Below are 22,666 nucleotides of genomic sequence, written 5' to 3' on the forward strand. Positions count from 1 at the left end.
GTCACGAGAAATAATTGCCGTGAGCATTTCCGCGGACGAAGGGGAAGAAGGCTCTCGTCTTTTCCCGTGGGGTTATAATGCCGGGGACGAGGCGCCCGCGGTTATTAGTTTAGGAAGCTGCAAAGTACCTCGAAACAAAGTCCCTTCTCTCTGTCTCTCCACCGGGTAATCAATAAATAAGCGACGACCCCTGCCTGGTTTCACCTTGTCGGTTCGCCCTGAACCACCGGAGAGTCCTCCTTTACTCGTTCCGTTCGTTTCACGCGTCCGGAATACGTCAGCAGACAAGCGGTATCTTTAGCTAATAAACTATCTCCTTCCGCTCTCCCTTTGCGAGGGATCGGTCGACCAAATTGTAATACGCCTTCCCCGTGTTTCTCCCCCGAAGCGCTCTCAGCTTTGATGGTTTTTCATCACGAAGCCGATTACGCGAGCAACATCCTCGGACACCTTTTTTGCCGGCAGTATTTCTCCTATCCTGACGGATCCTCCCCCGTCTAATATAGTTTCAATTGGGTATTTTGTGGTTATCGATTAGACGAGAGTGGGCGCGAGAACGGTTAACCTCACTGCGTACACGATATCTTAATTAATTCTTAACATTATGCATATATTAATGTACAAACGTATAAACAATAACAATGAGAAACGCTAATGAATGCGTCCAAAGTCCTCTTCCGATGTACGGAGAGATAATTGTTGCTTGTTATTGTGTCACTAGTTTTCTGTTCGGACAAATAAAACATATGTGCACTGTTCATTGCATTGTGTTTTTTTGCAAAATTTAATAAGTATGTTTATCGTTGCGTAGCATCTGATGCGTTTCGAACTTCCCGGTAATTTTTGCAGATGTCTGGCGAGCATCTGCCTCGATTAAGTAGTTTAACCTGTAATTTATTCCACCGGCAACGGTCGGACGCTCGCAATTTACGCTTTAAATTGAAATGTAAAATCATGATGGTGCATTGGATTTCCGATTGAAGAGCACAGAGCAAGAGCGGAATAAATACATAATTTGCAAAGTCCACTTTAAATCTGAAGTATATAAAACTCTTCAAATTACAGCCTTACGCCACTGTTGCTTTGAACCCGTCAATTTTATGCTCTGCATACATTATTTGACGGTTTTGTATGACGCTCTCTGATGTATTGCAACTAATCGACCGATGTTACATTGCTATTATTGGAGTAACACCTAACAACGACGTACGTTTAAAATCATAAAGTTATTGCTGAAAGAAATATTCAAGGATCGCGTGTTTCATAAATTACGAAGCGCGTAGTTGCAGTTGGCGTAGTTATTCGCACGGATAATACGTATTGTTGATAATAATGGAAATATAGTCGTCGGTGCGACAAGGAAAAGGAATGACCAAGACGCTAAGCTCGGCAAACATTACGTAATTCATGTCGCGTGCGCGTCATATTTTGTTTGCACGGCGTTAAGCCGCGGTGAGAGAGTTGGAGAATAATTCTGCTCATTTCTCTATTTCAGTCCAAGCAGTACGGCGCTGGGTTCGCTGGAACAACTGAAAGAGTATCTGACGACAGTGGGAACCTGCAAATGTGGCCTCGAGTGCCCGCTCAGACCCGAACAGGTCTTCAACTTCGACCCCAAGGTGAGTAAAAAGTCTCATTTATATTGAAATTTATATATTATATATTTCTCCGGTGAGAAAAAACTTTACGCAAAAGAAAGATAATAAAAATAAAATAATTTTATTATTGAATCTAGTAAAAAATTTATATTTCTCGGCGTTAAAGATTTGCGTGTGATTAAATTCCGCAGCGTCAAAGAAAGGATACAGAAATATTCTTGACAGGAAGGCAGTTAAATTATAATTAATGTTAATTAATTCACGTTCAGGCGTAGATTTGTCACACCAATGCGAGAAATTTCGCGGTAGATTGCGTAATTTTATTTGCTTGACGTGATAATTGTAAGTTAAAATATCTCTGTCGGACAGATTGATACAATCAATCAATTGAAAAAGTGAGATTCTGTTAATTTAAAGAAAGCTTTTTATTACCAAGAATTTTATATGTAAATTTTAATCCGACTAAATTTTTTCTTCATACTTATTTAATCTTCTTTTAAATTGCGCGTCTTCTCATAAATGAATTCGCGGACCTGTATTCGTCCGTGTCTGAGGTACAGGTGTGTGACAGGCACAGGCGGTTAAAGTCTCTCGATTTCACGTCCCAATTACGTTCTCGTTCCGCGGCAAATGAGCGTGGTTGACGAGTGATGCTCCTGTCGCAATCAGCGCGCAGAGAAATCTCCAGAGTTGGCGTCGCAGCGAGCCCGTACAGTCGGCTCGTCACACGACGAGTCGATACGCGCGATGCACCGAGAGGCCCGACCGTTGCATATACATAGGCGGTGCCGGGCGGCACGCTTATTCGGAATGCTCATTACGCCTCATCCTTTTATGTTCGCTGCGCGCTGTAGAGAGTCATTCCGACGCGTCGCGATGGTGAAAGTCCATTGGACCTGTTATAGCCTGGCGTCACGAGCGCGAGCATAATCACGCTTAATCGCCGCCGGCAGTTAGGCACCGTTTATTTATTTATCGTGCGCTCATAATTGGTCTGTGTTCTCCGTGCACACAACCTCGTGACTTACCGGGAATAAAATATCGCCATTGTGCGTGCAGACGACAGGCGTCTTGCCGACAAGTATCGCGCCGCGCCGATTTCACCTTCTCCCGAATCGATTAGGACGTGTAACTCTTTCTCGTGACGACTCGGAAGAAATTATTTCTCGCGACCGTTTAAAACGTTATCGTAACGAAAGATACGCAGCTCGATGCATATTTGCGAAAGAATTTCCTTCTCTTTCAACAATGTTTTGTAAAAGGAGATATATGTGTATTCGTGAATAACTTTCTCGTGAAAACATCAGGTTTGTTTTCTTAGGAAATGAAAGTTTTCAAGGAAAAGCTGTTTAAAATTAAATGTGTAATAATAAAGCAAGCTTTATTATTCTCGTTTCTTGCCTGAAGGCTAGACATTCTCTACGACGTTGTAGAGAAACGAGAAGAAATACCACAGTCGTGATGTTAACAACGGTGCCTTATTAAGCGCTATCGTTTCCTGGCGATCTAATGCTCTCCTGATTCGACTAAATGCTTCTCTCTCTCTTTCTCTCTCTCTCTCTCTCTCTCTCTCTCTCGTTTTGAATTCGGAGAAACGACGATGAATCACGTCCGCGGAACCGTTCTGGAAAATCCTACCTCTCACGAAACATCGCCTCGAACAAAACGCAATCGCGCGTTCCGCCGCTATTTCTGCCGCGCGGCTCTACCGTAAATACGTAATTTTTCTTACTTCCGCTATTTAGATATTTATGGTGCATTCGCGAGAGCGCGCGGCGGCACGTATCTCGGCCCGCGCCAACGATCTCGAAGAAATATCGCGATCGTGCGTGCCAACGATCGCGGCTTATTAAGAAATATCGCGCGCCAGGCACGTAACCGTTGTTCCCTCTCGACGCGAAATGTGCGCGCCACTCTGAAAAAAGGCTTTGCTCCGCGTGTGCCGCTCGCGAGGAGTCTAAACTCCGCTCATCGAATCGTCAATGGCGGTCGTGTTGAATTGTTTCACGGCGGGTCTGTTAATTGCGGTCTCGCACCTTCGACTTTGCGTGATTAATTTAGGAACACCGGTTCCTCTCGATGGGACAAAAGAACGTAATAAGGTTAATTTCGCGTCGGGCTTCCGAAATTAAAAATTCAGGAAGGCACCGGGCGCTTTACCCCGGTAGATAGCAGTAAAAGACCTCACGGAGGGGGAGGCTCATCAGTTTTGCTTAATTATTCCGGTAGCATGCGACGATATACGGGGAAAACGTATAATTATCCGTGCACCTGCTTGCTAACCACTCACTCAGCCGCCGCTGCTCGCCCGTTCTGTACCCGGTGCGCTGTCGGTGCGTTAATACGTTCCCTAATTAAAGTTTATCGTGTTTCACCGATCTGAGGAGAGGCCCCGGCCATAGATACACCGATCCGGCACGTCGTGTCGACGACATAACGATCAACATGCTAATAATTAATAATCATTTGCATATCCCCAACACTGATACGTAACACGAATACATGATATGCATCGCGTATCGGGTTTATCGGCTGTGGCTTATGATTATCGCTGATATCCCTCGTCCCATCCCACGTGAATCGCATGGATTTTGCAGATGCGTGAGATCGATAACTGCACTAATCGTGGAATATATAGTTGCCGGTGGCCGTTGCTATTTATATTCTGATTGAGAAGCGAGAAATATATGAAATGAAAATGCAAACGGTGAAAAAATCTTTTCAAATCCGTTTTTTATTTGAAGACTACTATTGTATGCAAAAAAAAAAATAAAATAAAATTCATAAATTTTACTTGAAGAGGCCGTTGTGTTCTTCGAGACACTCGTTCGTCTCATTGGTATTGAAAGGCTCAAAATAGCGAGCGCAATCGTGCGGAGTATCTCACACGCATTTTCACGGTGCTCCGGGCAAAACGGACTATCTTCTGATACTCTTCGTCGGGTAGATGGTATCATCGTGGCATCTACAATGCAAACTCGCCCGGACAATACCACTCGAGTGCTTCGTCCATCTCTCGAACAAGAAGAGAGGAGCTTGCAAGAGAGGTATGTGGATTGCCGAGTGAAATCGGCGCGCTGCTCGGGCACTTCGCGCTGCATCTCGAAGTGCATCGCGTCCGTTCGCGGCACTCGGCCACTCGAGTTGCGACACGCGGCGAACACGGCGACACGAGATTATTATGGTAATCGAGCACCATCGCTCATGGCCCCATCACGGCCTCCCACACTCTGCGCCTTTTTTCCGCTGAGATCTCAATGCACTAGATCGGACAGCCGGAATGGTATCACGGACGTATAATAAACAACTGTAGAGCGGATGAAGATTGCATCTTAGAAAAAACAAGACAAAATTACGAATATTTCTTGTAAGTTTTTACTCGTAAAACACTGTCGTGATTTTTGACTTTTTCATAATTTCTCACTAAATAAAATTAGTTTAATTTATCGACTTAATGAATAACATTTTGAAATTTCGAATAACATCGTAAATAAATAAATTTCTTATTTATTTGCCGACAAGTGCATCGTTATCTGCAAAATATTACGGCAAGCACGACACCTTTCAGTACAGACGGGTCAGGTAATATCAGAACACGGCGCGATAATGGATCGGTTTCGCGATACGAACCTCGATATAACATCTTTCTCAGGCGATTCGCTCCTGGCGCATTTACGAGGGATGTATACACACAGACGAGCGTGCGCGCGAGAGATCTCCACCTGCATTAATCAGGCACCGTAACTATCGGGGCGATCTCTCACGGTCTATACCATCTGCCGGAGACAGCAACCTTAACGTCTCTCTACGGACCTTTGATTTGACTCGATTCTTTATCGCCCCCGCGCTACCGGCGCGCGGGCCGCCGGCCAGTCGGGGTTCCCTTCTTTCTGCCTTTTCTCCCGATGCTCCTTTTGTAACTGCCGACGTTTCCGCCTATTGTTGCGCATACAACGGCGCGAGGAATCGCCGATGCGGGGAACGATTTCGCCGGTTTCCCGCGGCGGTTATCCTCGAAACGCTATCGCACAAACGAGCGGCGTGTCCGTGAACTCCGCGCGAGGTTCAGCGCGTGAAAAGCATCTTTGAAAAATAAACTCTTTGATCGCGAGAGATCTTCGGAATGATATCCAACAACACCTCCTCGTCTATTTTAAGAGACCTTTACTACTCTAGCACTTTCTATTGATTCGATGTGCAATTAAACTTGGACTTTAGGAGAGAAAAAAGATCGCCGCGATTCAACTTGGCGAACAGCGTAATTAACGCAAAGTAAATTACGTTCCTTATCGCGCGACAGTGTTTCGGCATTTAGAAGTCAGCATAAAGCCCCCTGTTTGTCGCGAGTCTATCTCGCGCTTGTGCTTCGAGGCGTTAGTTTATGGAGTTGTTGCTATCTATTATCGCCTTCAGGAACTGCAGGATGACTCGGGTGTGTCTCGACGAATGTATTAGGCGAGAGCTTAAGCTCGCGCACGAGTTGCACCGTGACGTTAACAAAGGGTAAGCGAGTACCCTTTTATTACACCGAGCCCGTCCCGCGCTTAAGCCCGTGCGTAAAGTAATTTGCCTTAATGAATTTGCATCTTCTCTTTCTATCGCGCGCTTCTCTACTTTTGTCCCGTTTCTCTGGTCTGCATTTTTGATTCACAATTAAACGGCAGTTAGTTCTGCCGAGGAAAAATCTCAATGAAAATGTTTTTCACGCTTCTCGCTACCGCTGACTACGCACCGGTTTTCATGTGAATATGCTTAATTCTTTTAAACGCATTCATTAGGATATATAAGCTTTTCAATATTTTCTATTTTGAATTTTATTAATATTTTTGCTCGACACAATCATTTGTATGCTTTAATAATAATATAACTTTATAATATATTAATTATTAATAATGGAATTAAATGCCGATTTTGTGGCACAGAAGACGGATTATTCGCGCAATGTACAAAGTATGAATTTCGCAGATAAGACGGTGAAAAAGGATTGTCGAAGACTACTTTGAAAAGGTGCTTTTTGTAATCGACTCGAGCCATCGGCAAGGAAACAAACTTCAGTCTTACAAAGAAAGTAATTTTGCACGATGTTTCGGCTCGTGCTCCGGCGAACCTCAAAGTTTTACTCAGAAAAAGTAGCGAATCCCAGATCGTGGGTAGCGAGGGGATGGAATTTCGGTCCCCTTTTGTAATTGCCAAACGGCCCGAGACCGAAAAGAAGGGCGAAATCGTCGAGCTGCCGTTGCCCGGAGAAACTTCGACACGCAATTTGATGCATCAAAGAATCGTCCAAAATGTGGCGTTTTGTCTCTCGTTTTAAGCGTCTGCATCCTCCATTAATGGACAAAATGTAATTTAAGAAATAACTTGAAGATATTTAAATATTATATATAGAGTTGTACTAGAATTTATATTGTTCATCGCACACGTTGCTATCGATTATTGAGAGTTTTATATCTGCTCCAAAAGATACGAACAATTGAGAGTCAGATAACGCTCCGAAAAACAAAAAAGTTTCAAAAAATGCAATTTCGCAGTTGTGCGGTTTTTTTTTTATTATACACGAGGTATCTCGATCTCTCGCGCGTTCATCGCAGATCGTGCTTGATGTGCGAAACTCGCGGCCGAATGCGTCGTATACACAAACCACGCGCGCGTGGGTATCGTGCGCTTCTCGATAATACCGGGGTAATTCGATTCCCTCGGAATTGCCGGGCTTGCTTCTCGCTCAAATTGAATTTCTATTAATAAAAACGGGGTATCGGTCGCTTGTGTATTCTCTCCTCCCTTTATATTCCCTTATTGCCTCTCTTTTCTCGCCCGCCGTAACTTCGGATCTCTTTCTCTTTTTCTTTCTCCGTCTTCGCGTCCCCCGCACTCTTTCTCTCCTTCCGCGCTTCTCTCGCCTACCTCTGCAGTTCCCCTCTTCGCCTCTCGCTCGCTCAATCTCCCTGTCTCCCTGCCAGTCTACCGCGACGTATAAATTTATTGCGCTCATTAAGTTGAAATATGGCATCGGGTACGTTCAAAGTTTATGAACGTTAATGCGACCGTGGTGAATAAGACCGTGCGCGGCTCGTTGCTCACGCGATGTAAAACGCCGCGGTCAGTTCCGCTCGAAAGAAAATCCGACTCGACAGCGCGACTCGCAACGATTCGAAAGATGTCACTCGTGATGACCACCGTGCATCCATTACCGTTGATTATCAACGAGATAATATATCACGAGGATCTTCGCTCGACGGACCATTGATAATGTTTTGACGAACACTTTCCTGCGTTTATGTCTATATTAATGGGATAATTGCGTCAAAAAAATTGTGTACTTGAACATTTTGAAAAAATATTTACCAGTTGTCAATTATATGTGTCGCTAATATTTTTAATTCAAGACATTTAAAACATTTAAAAAAATGTGATTTTGAAATCAGGAAAGTTATAAACGTAGATTATTTCCTCGAGTTTTTGAAGAGGCGGATTAGAGAGCGCGCCGTTACGTCCCATCCTTCGATTTATGTGCTCGAAGTAACGTGGCTTCGCGTGGCAGCGTTTCCGAGCCATTGAACGGTTAAAATTCGGTGCGAAGCGATTCGATTTGTCGCTCGCCGCTCGCGTTTATCGTGAGATATCGAGAGCAGCCGGACAACGTGGAAACATTTTCACAGCTCGCCGCACTAAAGTGCCGTCGAGAGATTCCTCCGGGAGATGGTCGATCGCGCGCCGGCCACTGATCTCGCGGATCGAAAACCGCGCACGGGCGGTTAATACGATCGTTAATATGATTTTCGACCTTGCGCGCCGACCGCGGCAAAGCGCCACGCGGTGACGAAAAGAGGAGTGCGTGAGAAAGGGAGAAAGAGAGGGGAGGCGAGGGATGACTACACACACCCTTCGGTCGTAGGAGGGCCCGCATTGCAGCGGAGCGGCGGTGGCGGAGGGCACCGCCGGGGACACTTGAGGTGAATGTTTTGCGAATGGTCGGTAGATGTCTGGTTTGCTCGAGGCTGATATCGACCTGGGTCTCGAGTCTGGAGCCGCCGCCTTCGACCCCCTCTACCGTCCTCCGCCACCGCCGCCGCCGCCGCCACCACCACCATCAGCACCGGCACTATCGCCACCGGGACGGCTCGTTTCCACCACCAGCAAGCGGATACACCTCTCTCGCGCGCGCTGCTCAAAGTTCACGTTCGTTTCATATGTCTCACCTCGTCCCATCACGGATTCCAGCTTCTCGTCTCGCTCCCGCGGGAGCCTCGGGCGACCCGCTCTTTGCCTTCTCCTTCCATATCTCCCGGTCGTCACCCCCAACCCCCTTTGCTCTTCCCCGCTTTCGCGTCTCTCTCTCTCTTTCTCCGCTCGGCTCCGCACGTCGATCCTTGGCGCTCTGTTTTGTTTGGCCCCGTCTATCCCACGAGCTTCTCCCTCGCGGAGTCCCGGGACTCCGGTCTGTTCACCCCTTTCCCGGCGAGAAACGTGCCACCCTTCGCCCCGCAGCCTTTCTCCTCCGAATTCGTCTCTCGCGGGGGTGGGCGGAAGATCGTTCACCCTACCTGCCTCGATTCGCCGCTTCTACGCCTCTCATCCCTAGGTTCCGGCAACGGCTCCGCGTTCAATCCACTCGCTCGTCCGCTCAACGATACGAGTTCCATACCGCGAGAATGAGAGAGACAGGGAGAGAGAGAGAGAGTGAGTTTTCGGTAGGATGGGAAAGAGCGCCGCGCCGCTCACCGTCGGACATATAGCTCGCACACATCTCTCTCTCTCTCTCTCTCAGCGAATCCTCGCGACGCTCCGCAGGGTGAGAGACGCGACGGGTCAAGCTTTTAGAGTAGATCGACTGAAAGCAACGGCGCGGAAGTAGTGGCCGCTATCCCACTATTCTCCGCGTTGATTAGTGGAAATTTAACGCGTCGCCTTGCGTCCAGACGCGAACAAATTACTTCCCGCGTCTTCCTTCGACTCGCGTTATGACGGTAAGATCGTGCGAAATTAACACTCGGAACACACATTTATTCGCATTAAGAGATGGCAAACTGCCCGGATGCCACTGACGGAAATCATCGTGATGTTGAGAAATTTTACAAATTTATCATCATATATTAATTTCTCTATATTTCATACTTTTATATTTTAATTTTTATCAACTCCTCATATTTTCTGCGTTATTTCCAATATTTTTTTCTACATAATTTTATTTCTCAATTTATTTCTTCTTTCTGTTATTTTTTTATTTTTCTCCCTTGCCTTTCAGGGATTAAAGGGAAGTTGTGTAACAATCTTTATGCAGTATAGATATTATTATCGCGGAAACACTCTGTTGAATATCCTGTCTTCGATGATTAAACATTGACGCCTGATCGCGCCAATTTTCTTAATGAACGCCTCAGCGCCTTGTTAACTTTACGTCATCCCCTACGAGGGTCTCGGCTAATTAAAAGTAACGAGAGCAGAAGTAACGCGTTCGAGATTATTACGTCGCGGCCGAGCATGCGGATTACTTAAGTCGCTTCGCGCTCCCGCTCCGCAGAGGCAACTTCGTTAGGACGCGATTCAATTTCGGTCGGACGGCGGTTTCCTCCCGGCAGCCTCGCGTGAGAATCACGATTCGGTCGGATTGTCCGTAATCTCTGGTCCGTACAGAAACCGTCCCTTACGGTCGACAGGTACGTTAGCTCACCTGCAGCCAACGAACGGGCAGAGGAGAGGGACGGGAGGAGGAGAGGGCGGAACGAGACGGAACGAGATGGAACGAGATAGGGTGGAAAGGTACTAGCTCCGGCTATAGGAGACTGCTAAATCCTGGCCGTGGTCCCGGCTTGTCCGTGTAATTTATGACGAGCGAGTCCGAGAGGAACCGAGAGTGAGCGAGAGAAAGAGAAAGAGCGCGCACTGGAAGGACACGGATAGAAACAGTAACAGTCTGCTTCCTCCTGTGAAATATAATTCCCGCGCACATTCACGGTCGGATAATCCACGTTCGCTTTGCATGAAAACTTATTACGCTCCCGGTAACGTAAGCGCCCGCTCGCGCCCGCCGCTCGTTGTTCGCGGGCGAGCGCCTGGTCGGCCCCGAGACGCATTGTCGCTCGGTCGCTCCTCTGCTCTCTTCAGCGTCCGGCATGACAAGAGCAATTACACTTTTAAATTACGTTACACGATATTAAGCCCCTCCTACTTCTCCTCTCCTTTCCGTTCGTTTCGTTCGTTCGTTTTTTTTTCCGCGTTCCTTTCTGGCCACCGTGCCCACCCCCGCACCTCGTGCTTTTCTGAATTTTCCGAATATTTCGCCAACTCTTGGCCAATTCCTGGCGTTCGTCTCTTCTTTCTATTATCGTCACGTAATTTCTTCGTTCTATGGCTCTTTTGATTTCGTTTCCGGGATCCATTTTGTAAATCTAGGACTCGCGAGATGCAAGAGAGAGAGAGAGAGAGAGATGTAAATTAACATTTTAATATTGCAAATGTCGTAGTTTTGCGAAACGAGATTCCGCTTTATTACTGCAATGATTATCTGTCCGACATTGTTTCTTCCTTCTAAAAGTCCGCCCTCCTATCACTGTTAATTTCTACGTCGCATCGAGCGGGAATAATTACGCCGGTTAATTGCATTATACGATATTAAATTCTTGCTTTAACTTGCATTATTGCCCTCTCTTCCTCCTTAGCTCCCGTCAGTCTCGTTCTTGTTTCTTGTCGTTGCTTTCAATGCGTCGTCCGGCACATCCATTTTCTCATTTTCGCCCTGTTTTTTTACCGGCTACGCGCGGATTCTTGCTGCCTCGCTAAAACTGTTGCGTCCAAACTACATTCATCCCTCCGCCTTCATTTCCCTATTCTAATTTTCCCTTCTTTCATTTGTATCCGTTTTTCCATTTCGCGCATTTCTTCGCTCTCTCTCTCTCTCTCTCTCTCTCTCTCTCTCTCTCGCGGCTATCCTCTTCAGCGTCGAGTCTGACAAGAGCAATTACACTTTTAAATTACGTTACGCGGTATTAAGCCCTTTCTTTCGTCGTCTTTTTTATACCTCACTGGCCACCGTGCCCGCTCCATTTTCATTTCTTTTTTCGCCATTTTGCCGCTCTCTCACCGGATGTCTCCCTCTTTTCTTCTCTCCTTCGCTCTCCATGCAGTTTTTCACGGTTATCCTTGTTCTCCGAGTTTTTATCATCCGTCGTGAAATAATTACCAAGCGCCCGAGCCACCGTGCAAATATTCTTTCTTCAGCCTGCCTCTTCTTAGAATCTGTCGTGTCCGCATGTTTTTCATTCGGATTTTCGCTCTCGCGTTCATTTCTTTCGCGATATTCGTGCAGCAGAATCTCTCTCCTTATCTCTCGTCGTCTTGTAGTCAACTCGATCTCCGCTAAGACGATCGCGACCGCGCTGTATCCAATTTTCTTCGCCCGCCGCTTTTGTTCGATCGACGTCGCTTTTCCGCTCTTTACCTTTGGCTCCGGCTTGTTGTACTCATTGTATTCAATTTTCTTCCCCTTCCCGCGCCGCTTTTCTTCTCGCCTCGCAGTTTCCCGTGGCACCCTTCAGCCGCCGGCACACTCACCGCGAGAATAATAATTACCTTTTCACCACCGACGCGAGGTCGAAGAATGGAAGAGGGTCGTTTTAATTATTTTATCGCGTGACCGGCAACCGCGACCTCTGTCCCTCTTCCTCCTCTTTCCCCCCCGTTCCCTCCCCTCTTCTGTCCTGTCCTTCGTGATATCGGACACGATGGGACGCGCGACGTGACTGACGTTTCATTAATATCGCCGTATTGGCTCGGGTGTCGCGATGCTTACATTAATTTCAGCGTCCACGGCGTAGAAGAACTCGCTCTATTAAATTAAGTAGGTAAGCGCCAGCGCGATTATTGATCCACGCAGAAAGCGATTAATTTTATTTCATTAACACCAACAGGCGACGTTTTATTAGCCGATTTTTTTAATCGCACATATTTTCTTCTCTTACTCAATTCATTTATCTCGCGTTTATTAAAGTTTAAATCTCAATTTTATTTCTTCGACATTAGCGGAAAAATGTATTTTACCCATTCATCATTTTCCACTTGAAGTACCTATTTTCTGTAGCGCAGATCGCCGGATATGATTCGTGAATTCCTTGTAGCGTACGTGTCTTATTTGTTGGCAGTGACGCAAATTTTCCGGCAGCAGCGCGCGCGATAATCCAACTAGAGGCGGTGCCGTTTTCTTTGACGGTTGGCTCCTAATAAATCAGGCAGCGACCGGGGCGGATATGCGCGAATACACTCGGCGAGCGAGGGGGGGTGCGCGGGGGCGCACACGCGACGGGTTATTCGTTGGTTCGTTCCGCTGGTATTTCCGCCAGTATTCAATTTGCGGGCGTTTCGCGCCGACTCGTCCCGGACAAATGATTTCACGCTGGAGCTGCTCTCTCCCTCTCTCACGCGCGGGTCGTAGATGTCGCGCACACAGGGACATCCAGTCAACGGCGCCCATCCTCCCCTCGTCGGTTGGAAAGAGAAGATATCTAACTTGGCGCTGCCGCGGGATGATGCATAACGGACAAACGGATCAGCCTCGCTCCGCGCATTTTGATCGATATACATCTCGCTCCACCGACGGTCCTTGGCGAAGTTTGATTAAAAAATTCATTTCCTCGGCGTGGCGCGACACCCGACGCCTCGCGCGCGCGGTTCTGCCAAATCAAATGCTTTTATTTGACGCTTCGACTTGATCGGCGGCGACGATCAAAACGTTCCCAGCGTGCCACTCAGTCATTGAAATATCTCTCGATGACAAATCCGAGACTCGTGTAATTGTTGTAAAATTATCAATAATGCTTTTTGTCAAAAATTGTTGAATTTTGATCGACGCTGCTACGCTCTCGCGACAAATCGTAGAATTCTGAGACGAGAAATGTGCGCTTTGGGCGACGTGTTTTTTCGCAGTTGCCAGACTATCCAAGCTTTTCGAGTCGCAAGCGGATATCGTAAGAGCTGTAATCCGGAACTGGCTCGCAACAAGCTGTCGTACCTCAGGGAGGAGAGCGGAGCGGGCATTGTGAGCCGGAGCGGAGCGGCGCGAAGATCGCGCCGGATAAAAAGCGAGAGAAGGAACAGGCGGAGGACGGGAGAATCGTACATTCTCCGTTCGTTCGTTCTCTCGTCCGTCCGCTCGCCCGTTCATTCCCTCTCGTACAGGCCTTTTTTGTTCGCCGCGACTCCGTATTGTCAAGTGGCGCACATACGTCGGCTCTTGAATGTCTCCTCTTCGCGGACACGTGTGAGGGACGCGGCGTATTCGCGTAACGCGCCAGTCGCGACGACGTTTGCATGCGTTTTCCATTTCGGTACGCGTCGTAATATTTCTGCGAAAAGGAGGAAAAATGATATCGCGCGGCGTTACCCCTCGCAAACCGCTCGCCACCAATGCAGACGAATGATCTTGAATCGCATATGCGATTTCGAAAATATATTTCGCGTCTTAATAGATGCGAATATCGTCGGATTTAGAAATACGTTTCGAAATATTCCGAGACGGAATTCACGTGATAACATTCAGCAAAAATTTCTCATTTCTTATATAATTTTTTAAAAATAAGATACATATTATATGACAATCTACTTCATTGTGATCGTTTAATATACTTCTTATACTGTGAGGATTGCGGTGAGTTTAAAATTCTTATTCTTTGAGAACTTTTTCGATATCTGATTCGTTGCAGTTGAGCTTTTCACTTATTGAGTGCGGATGTATATATATATATATACTATGTACATCTTGCATGTTCAGGATTTTTCTTCTTTCAAGAAAGTTTGAAGTGAAATATTTTTGGATCCTCTTTGCGGACGATATTTCTGTCGATCTGCCAGAGTATTTCGAGCAACATACCTCTAAAGGGAAACCATTCGTCTGAATCTTCTTAAATGAGATAGAAGTCATTTTATTATTGCAGTTATTACACAATCTATATTTTTATAACGAATTTGTTTTCAATTTCTTTTCCGTTCCATCAATTTTTCCATATTTTTTCTAAAAATTCTTTAAACAGATTGTTGTCGAATTAATTTCTCATAGCAGCGCTTCATCGTCAAAACATACCGTTTCATGTTTAGAAGTAAATCTACTATCAATAAATATCGAAGTGCACGCATCGCGAGTCTCTATCAATAAATATCGAAGTATATGCATCGCAAATATTCGTTTTCTCCACTCTGTGCGCCGCGTCTCCGGATCTCCGGACTACAACGTCGGAATATCGTTGAATTTCTTACACCCTGTATGCGTATCAGAACGAAGCCGCCGGTGCGCCCGGCATTATTCGCGGACTGCGAGACGCGGCGGAATATTTCAATATGTTTGTATATTTGACTAGTTCGTTGTACCGGAAATACTGCACCGCGCTCGTAGCGCGTCTAGTCCCCCGGGAGATTTCCACCTCGTCGCGCAAACGGGGCGTATCTTGAATTCGGCGCTTGGGGTGCGCTCCCCTTTCCCCGTACCGTCACCCGCCGCCCACCCGCCTCCTCGTGATCCCCGGCAGCGTGCAGCTAATGGCACTTTAAACGCCTCGACGGCACACGATGTTGCTTTGTGAACGTGCTGAGCCTTCGTCATGTACCGCTGCGATCTGTTCGTGCCCAAGAAACGATCGAGCCATCGGTATTTGACCGAGCTGTACAGATTAAGAGTGGTGCAATTTTTCACGATTTGTTTTAATACAGACGATATACAAATAGGAAATTCTATGGGGAAGAATTTGATAATATTCGTGAAATATCAATATATTCAGCAAAATTTTAATGTAAACTTTATTCGCAGAATTTAAAATCCAAGCAACTTAAATGAGAATTTCTGACAAAGTTCTTTTATTATGTTTTGCTATTTGATCATGCTTTCAGAGCATTATTCATCTTTTATTAAATATTGATCGAAGAGTAAAAATTAATATTTTAATTTTTATAATTGAAACTTTTTCTAAAATTTGATTAATAGAAATTGCACCACTCTATTTTCTCGACAATCTTATTGAGTCATTTCCTATACTTCCGTAACGCATTAATCATTGTTTAGATCGTTTTCCGATATGCGTGCTTTTAATATTTTGTATTCTACTGTAACGCATGCAAAGTCATTTCGAATATAAATCGATCGCGCTCTGCAGAATCCTCGCCGTATCGAGATGCACCATTCGCCAGCATTTGGTAGCAGCGTGTGATTTACACAAATTTCCAATTCAACGCGCTCAATACAAATATTAGAATGGAACTCTTCCGGGCTGCAAACTCTCCCGGATCCACGCGACCCTTCCGTTTATTTTTTCGCATTCGAACTGCATTCGTGTCCCATTTGTCGTCGTTGCCGACCATTTCGAAATAGGGATGTAAAGTGTACGGCGCGAACGGGAGATTATCAAAATGAAGCGCGCAGAAAAAAATATATAATGTTTGTGAGCAGATGATTCGTTTCAGTTTGATGAATTTTTATCGTTTTGTTCGACAGCTTGCATTGCTATTTCAATTCGCCTGGGACGACTCGGTCCCTTCGCAATCCTCTTAGTACGCCGCTGTCCCCCGAGCATCCTCGCCGCCTCTTGGTTTCCAATCTGCGGCGTTCGCGTACACACATTTCGAATTAATTGAACGATACCCGCGCACAATGTTACATTGTACGGCCGAGATTAATAATACCCGTCGCGTGTGGGGCGGCTAGGGGGTGGCTGGAGGGCGGCGAGGGTTCGGATGCGAGATACTATGGTTAGGAAACGGACGATGAGAGAGAGAGAGAGAGAGAGAGAGAGAGGGAGAGGGGGGGAGGAGGGAGGGATAGCGGTTCGCGAGAATAGAGAAACGAGGGAATTAAATTGCTTTTCAGCCGTATGAAAGTGGTGTTTTACAAGGCGCGGTGTAAGATCAAGTGCGCGCCCTGGCAAGCTGCCACACGGTCTTGCCCGATAATAAATGCTCATTCAAGAAGAGGTGGGTATGCGGCCGAGTGGCGGAGGGCCGAGCGGACGAAGAATAAGAGAGAGAAAGGGGGGGGGGGGAGAGAGAGAGAGAGAAGAAAGCGAAGGACCGGTCGGCCCTGAGACGTTTTTCTCCTCTCGTGGTCAAGCGTGGCTATAAAACGCAACGAGACGGCCTCGGTGAGTCTTGCACTCGCTGTGCTCGCCTGCTCACCTCCTCGTCCTGTTCTTCTTCTTCGTCCTCTTTTTGTTCTCTCCCCACCTCCGTCTCTGCCCGAGGAATGGCTCGATTGTTTTCGATGCGCCAATTTAACGATGCAATGCGGCCTCGCCTTTTTGCCGTCGCAGGTGAGAAGAGAGCCCGAGGGGGAAAGTGCGCAGGGACTCGCGCGCCGGCACCGGATCTGTGCGCGCGGATTTCATGCGGTCGCGCAAATATATCGCACCCTTGGGAGCATGAATGTCACACGACACGAAGAAATTGATTTCGCATTTTTCTGACCGTGTAAACGCTCATCGTACGGTCTACGTTCGGGAAAATTGCCGCCCGAGTCGAAGCTAACGACGTTAACGGAAAACCATTGGCGAACAAATGTCTATCTATCCGGAAGAACCATTATTTTTCCAACGAAATTTTGTCCCCTCGCAATTTATCGCGCGGCGAACGTCACGACGGAAAATGGAGTGATTAGCGAATGCACGCGGCACAACATTATTCATCGTTTTTATCTCGGCGTTGTGCGCGCTGCGCGAAATATATTTCGCCGGTGAATTCCCGGCGATACTCTCAGCCATCGCGAATTGTTTCATTCCCGTTTTGGCGATACTCCCAGCGGCGTCGTCGCATAAATTCTCACGCGGAGCCCGCGCGAATCAGCCTCGAGCGTGCGAGCGAGCGAGCGAACGAACTTTATGCCGAAAGGAAAATTCACCGCTCGGAGCGCAGTTCGAACTTAACGATATCACGCAAATTATTGTAGTTTCTCGTGCGCTCGGAGGTGTGAAATTAACGCCGAAGCCGGCCCGATAATGGAAATATTCAGCGGCTTTTTACAGCGGTTATTAATTCGAACTTTTATTCTTTATACCTCGCCGAGAGAAAGAGAGAGAGAAAGAAAGTGGGGAGAAATCGACCTTGGAGCAAACGCTTCTCCAGCGTGGTCGCCCTTCGAGTTCGAGCGATTGTTTTCGACGCGGCGATGTAACGAGCACGACAATATGAGTTGCGAAATCGACGAGAAAACAACCGTAAGAAATAACGTCCGGCTTGGCAGCAGCGGCGGTAACGGGGGTGCGAACGGCGGGGATTAATGAATTTATCGGGCGATCATTTAATTTCCTGGCTCATGGTCAGGCGGGCGAAATTGCCACGTTCGAGACCCTATTTCCGATAAATCGATTTAACAACTCCGCGGCGTACACATTCGCTGACTTCACCCGTTCGTATGTGTACTTTTCGGCGCATTCGCGTAGTAAATTGCAGGACTTGTAATTTTTAATTATCATATTATAAATTAGTAGTACTTATAATACAAATCTTTATTCTCTAAATATTTATACATCATCTTATTATTAGTCTGTATTTATACGGATTAAAATTTATCCTGCAATTATCTCGCGATCAAACTTCACTATAATTTTTAAGAATTTATTTTGCAAGATATAAATTGCAGAGAGAAGTGAAAAGCTATCCGATATTTAGCGATATTTTTTCGCAAATCAATTAGTCGAGTTCTCGCGGATTCGGGGTGAGTTTCAAAGTAACTTTATTTTTATATATATAAATTGACTGTTCGTAGAATATATTTCTAAATTTAATATATAACGCATATTAAAACACGGCTCAATCTAATGGAACGATTTTTGATAACGTTTTCATTACTTTAAATTGCGCGATCCGCGCGCGCGTTGTTTCCGTTTCAAGTAAATGTAATTCCTGACAAGCGGCCAGCTTTGTCGACGATCATTACCCGCTTGAACGATAAATTTCACTGCGTACATCGCGGCGAAACACGATGGTAGTGATCTAATTATCGGTGGAAATTGTGCTGGGAGTGCGCGCCGTCTCTATAGTGGTGAAGGTAGGATCGCCATGGTGGAAGCCGGATAGACTGATAGACGGTCGAACGGATGGATGGATAGATGGATGGACGGACGGACGGACGGATGGACGGACGAACGGGATGGCTGGGTGGATGGATGGATGGACGGGACGAACGGACGGTCGGACGGAGAAGCAACCCCACCGTTCTTCCGGCGACCAATTTCGCTCGGCGATGATCACGCGTATGAGTTAAACACACGAACGCACAGTTTGCACGTCGGTGTGCTTATCGCCGATTGGACTGCTCCGTAGTTGACTTTATCGGGACGTATCTGTGCATTGCCGTGTACGCGCCTGTCTCCGTAATTTCTGCCGACGCGTTAACAGTCGTCTCTTTGTCGTTTATATGTCCGCGCTGCGCAAATTAGCGTTAAGACGATGCAATCTCGGATTATTGCGTGTCGATCGCCAACAAATGATTAAGCGCATAACTCGCGTCTTTTTTTTTTTTTTGCGCGCGCGCTTTATCGCCGTTTGTTTGCAATATGGAACCGAGCATTATTTTTGGAGTTTCGCAGATTCCGTATCACGCGTATAAATAAATTCACATTCTTCTATTGTTTAAGAGCATTTCGCCGACTATTATCGGAAACACTGTGTACCGTAATTTTCATCGGCGGCGCGCGCGGATAATGTGATATCAAACACGCGTACGTTTATTACGTATTATCACAACGCATAATTGGCCGCATGACGTAAAAATTTCCGTATTAATTATCGCCGTTTGCGAGCGTCGAGCGTATTGCATTCACTCGCCGATACGAGCACACAAGGAGGGCAAATAGGTGGGCGGGGTGCGCGTCGGCTCATCCGGTCAGTCCGCATTTAATTAAACTTGCACGATATATACCGCGGAATATTCGATTATGGACAAATTAGTTTAGTCCCTGGAGCGCGGTTAATTTCGCGTGAGACGCGATGTAAGCTGGCCGCCTTTTACGCGCCGCTGCTGAAAGAGGGAGCTTAATTAGAAAAAATCCAGGTAAACCGTGGCGAGTTTCGCGACTTAACCATTTACATATTTACGACGTAATGAGTTGCACCGTGCCGGTTAGTACTTTAGCTCTCATTTTCATCGAAATCTTTAACCTCGCGCGCTAATAACTAAAAGTTACACGAAAATGTATAAAAATTAAAAATTTTAGATAAAGAATTTTTTTTATTTTGCTGTATTGATTAAAATTTCTCTGATTTTTATCTTACATTTTGTTAATTTTTATGAAATACAGCTTTCTTACGAGATATCTCAGCATTTCGTAAACAATATTTTTCCTAATTGTGGCTAGGGTTATTTATATATATAAAGCGTGTGAATGCTCGATAAACTACCCAACTTAATCAGTTTAATCATCCCATCATTAAGGCGCCTTAATAATGGCGGTGGGGGTAACGGGGGTGGGGAGGAAGTGATTCATGGGTGCCGAATAATTTCACCGGAAAGACAATAAGCTAAGTGGCGCGGTGGAGGGTTTCGCGCTCGTGCACGACGTCATTAATTAACTGTAGCAATTGAGCGAAGATTAATTGCCAGAAAGAGGAAGGCGGGTGGGCGGGAGCCTGTAAATGAAGAGGGTACACCAACAATAAGATCACTCTGCGGGATGCTCGACCTTCGTTTGATGATAATTTGAACGCGTGTCAATTTAGCGCCCGGCTATTTCGATAATTATATTTTCCTGTCCTCATTACGCGACCCTGGAGAGATACTGAGGGAAGTATTTATCTTGAGAACGTCCCACGGAAAGTCGAACGTGTAACTACGACTGATGTCAATTAAAGAACGCACTTACCGGAATCGTAAAATATGTACTCAATAAGCATTTGAAGAATTAAACGACGAAGAGCTGTTTCCTCGCTATTTCCTCGCTACGATATGCATTTTTCTTGTCGCATTCTAATCACAGTTGTAATATTCCTCGTTTAATTTTATCGAAACATTATTTTTTATTTATGATATAGAAAAAAATGTATAATATGTAACGTATGCCATTTGCCGTAAATAAAAGCTTTCCAGCTTAATTCGGAGTCTTATGGAAAAAATTTCTTTCTGTTACAGGTAAGAGCAATCCTTTTTCATGCCGGGAGATATGGGGCGCAACGAGTGGTGCACGGACGGCACACTCGTGTGCCGGAGAAATTTTGAGGGTAATGCCAGGTAGAGTAGACAATAAAATCCCGAGTAGGATCAGAGGATTGTCGGCACCGCCGCCGCCGCCGCCGTCTGACTTTCACTCTTGAGTCCAGACTTTTCCCTCTATTTTCGTGCACGCTTCTTTATAACGGTCTAACGCGATTAGTCTTCGGTAGGAATTCTCATCCAATTGTTCGCCGCGACTCTGTATATTCCAACTCATTCGTTTATCATTAATCTCTCTCTCTCCAAGAGCGTAGACAGCAGGGCTTTATTTTGGACTTCAGTCTACTTTCAATAACATCGTTACGCGCGGTTAGTATTAGATATACAGAGAAACGTGCAGTATTAATCTACTTGTACATTCATCGTTCTGCCAATTATGCATGAAGGACATGATAACCAAAATTATCGCGATACAGCGACGATTAACGTTTAATCCCGGTATCTCCGCGCCACTATCGAGGATCCTTATTAAGCGCGGCGAAATTCTCAGAGTTTATGGATCCGGTGAAATCCTTAATGCCAGTTCCGTACGACATATATTGGAAGCACGGTCTGGTTATAACCGTGCCGAAATAGATTCTCCATTCAAAACCGCTCTGAATACATATTAGAACGATTTACTGAGCGCCGGAGAACAGGACTGAATAAGGTATTAGAGAAGCGCTTCAGAGAGTCGACTACAGAAGCTGATTTGCCTCTCTATTCGCGATCCCGCGTCGCAAACCCGGGTCACGCTCCTTGATGCTGCGTCTATACAACGTTACAAAGCGATATCTGTGTTCTGTCTTAATATCAAATCCCAGTGTGTTGAACTTGACATTTGGCTGGCTTGCTTGTGAAATCACTGGACTGATTCGTAGCGATGTAAAATTAATTTTTTTTAATTATATAGCACAATACGAGAGACACATTAGTAAAAATTCTGAAACATATTTATAGGTTTTAATATTTAATTAAGTTTTCAATTAATCAAACTTTGAGCAGATAATTAAACACCGACACACATATCGTGTATGATTTCAATTTAAACAGTAAAAAATTGATTTTTTTTCATAAATATTTTAACATCATTTACATAAAAATTAGATCGTTTCTTTTTATTTTGCATATAAATTTCCATCGATGCCTGATCTATCGCTAAATTGAAAACGGAAATCCTGGATATAACATTTTTCCATAATCGCGGAGAAAATTGTTGTTTGAATTTCTTATAAATGTTACTGGAGCGAGATGATTAGATAAGCGAAATGCAAGCACACTAAGAGGTTCAGGAGTCGTGGAAAACGCGCTTTGCTGTAACAGGATAACAACATATCTTCGCCGAGGAAAAGATTAAATTCCATTGGCAAACGCGGTAATGTTAGTAGTTACGCCGCATTAAACTTTCGCCAGCAATCAACATTTAGATAATGAAATTACTTGCTTACGCGCGGAATATTATCTAGAACCAAATCTCGCATCTCGTGTTTTCATCGCGAGAGAGCACGAGTTGCAGGCGGATATGCGTCAATTCACATCGTCATGGGGGCAATTATTGGCTGTTAGTAACGCTTCGTCGCTACGGGTTCAGCGAGATTAAACGCGAACTCGTTCTAAAGAATAATCACGTACATTTTGCTCGCGCATCTATTTCAGCACGATAGACTTTTATCCCTTTCAACCAGTTCGGCATTTTTTTTTGTATTATTTTAATGCAAATTCCGTTTTTCAACTAAGGTAAACCGATGTGGAAAGATAATAACATTTTTTGACTCATATTTTTTTTCCAAGTAACGTATGCAACAAAAAATTCTATTTCGAGCGGAAATTTTTTAAGCCAAATAAAAACGTTGCGCTGAATGCTGGGTTCAAGAGTTATCTATCATCAGATGTTTTATTAGCGTTATTATCC

At 45.5% G+C, this 22,666-nt stretch overlaps 1 protein-coding gene across 6 annotated transcripts in view; it reads left to right on the forward strand.

Moving 5' to 3' along the window:
* The window catches only part of LOC105672197 (methyl-CpG-binding domain protein 5/6 homolog sba-like), a 200,345-nt gene that overhangs the window by 129,184 nt on the left and 48,495 nt on the right, over positions 1-22,666 (forward strand). For all 6 annotated transcript variants that reach the window (XM_012366967.2, XM_067353133.1, XM_012366966.2 and 3 more), the window contains exon 2: positions 1,496-1,619. In XM_012366967.2, coding sequence (XP_012222390.2) covers positions 1,496-1,619 — 124 coding nt within the window. The remainder of the gene's footprint in view (positions 1-1,495; positions 1,620-22,666) is intronic.

This window comes from Linepithema humile, chromosome 4, assembly GCF_040581485.1.
Source record: "Linepithema humile isolate Giens D197 chromosome 4, Lhum_UNIL_v1.0, whole genome shotgun sequence".
NCBI classification, from domain to species: Eukaryota; Metazoa; Arthropoda; class Insecta; order Hymenoptera; family Formicidae; genus Linepithema; species Linepithema humile.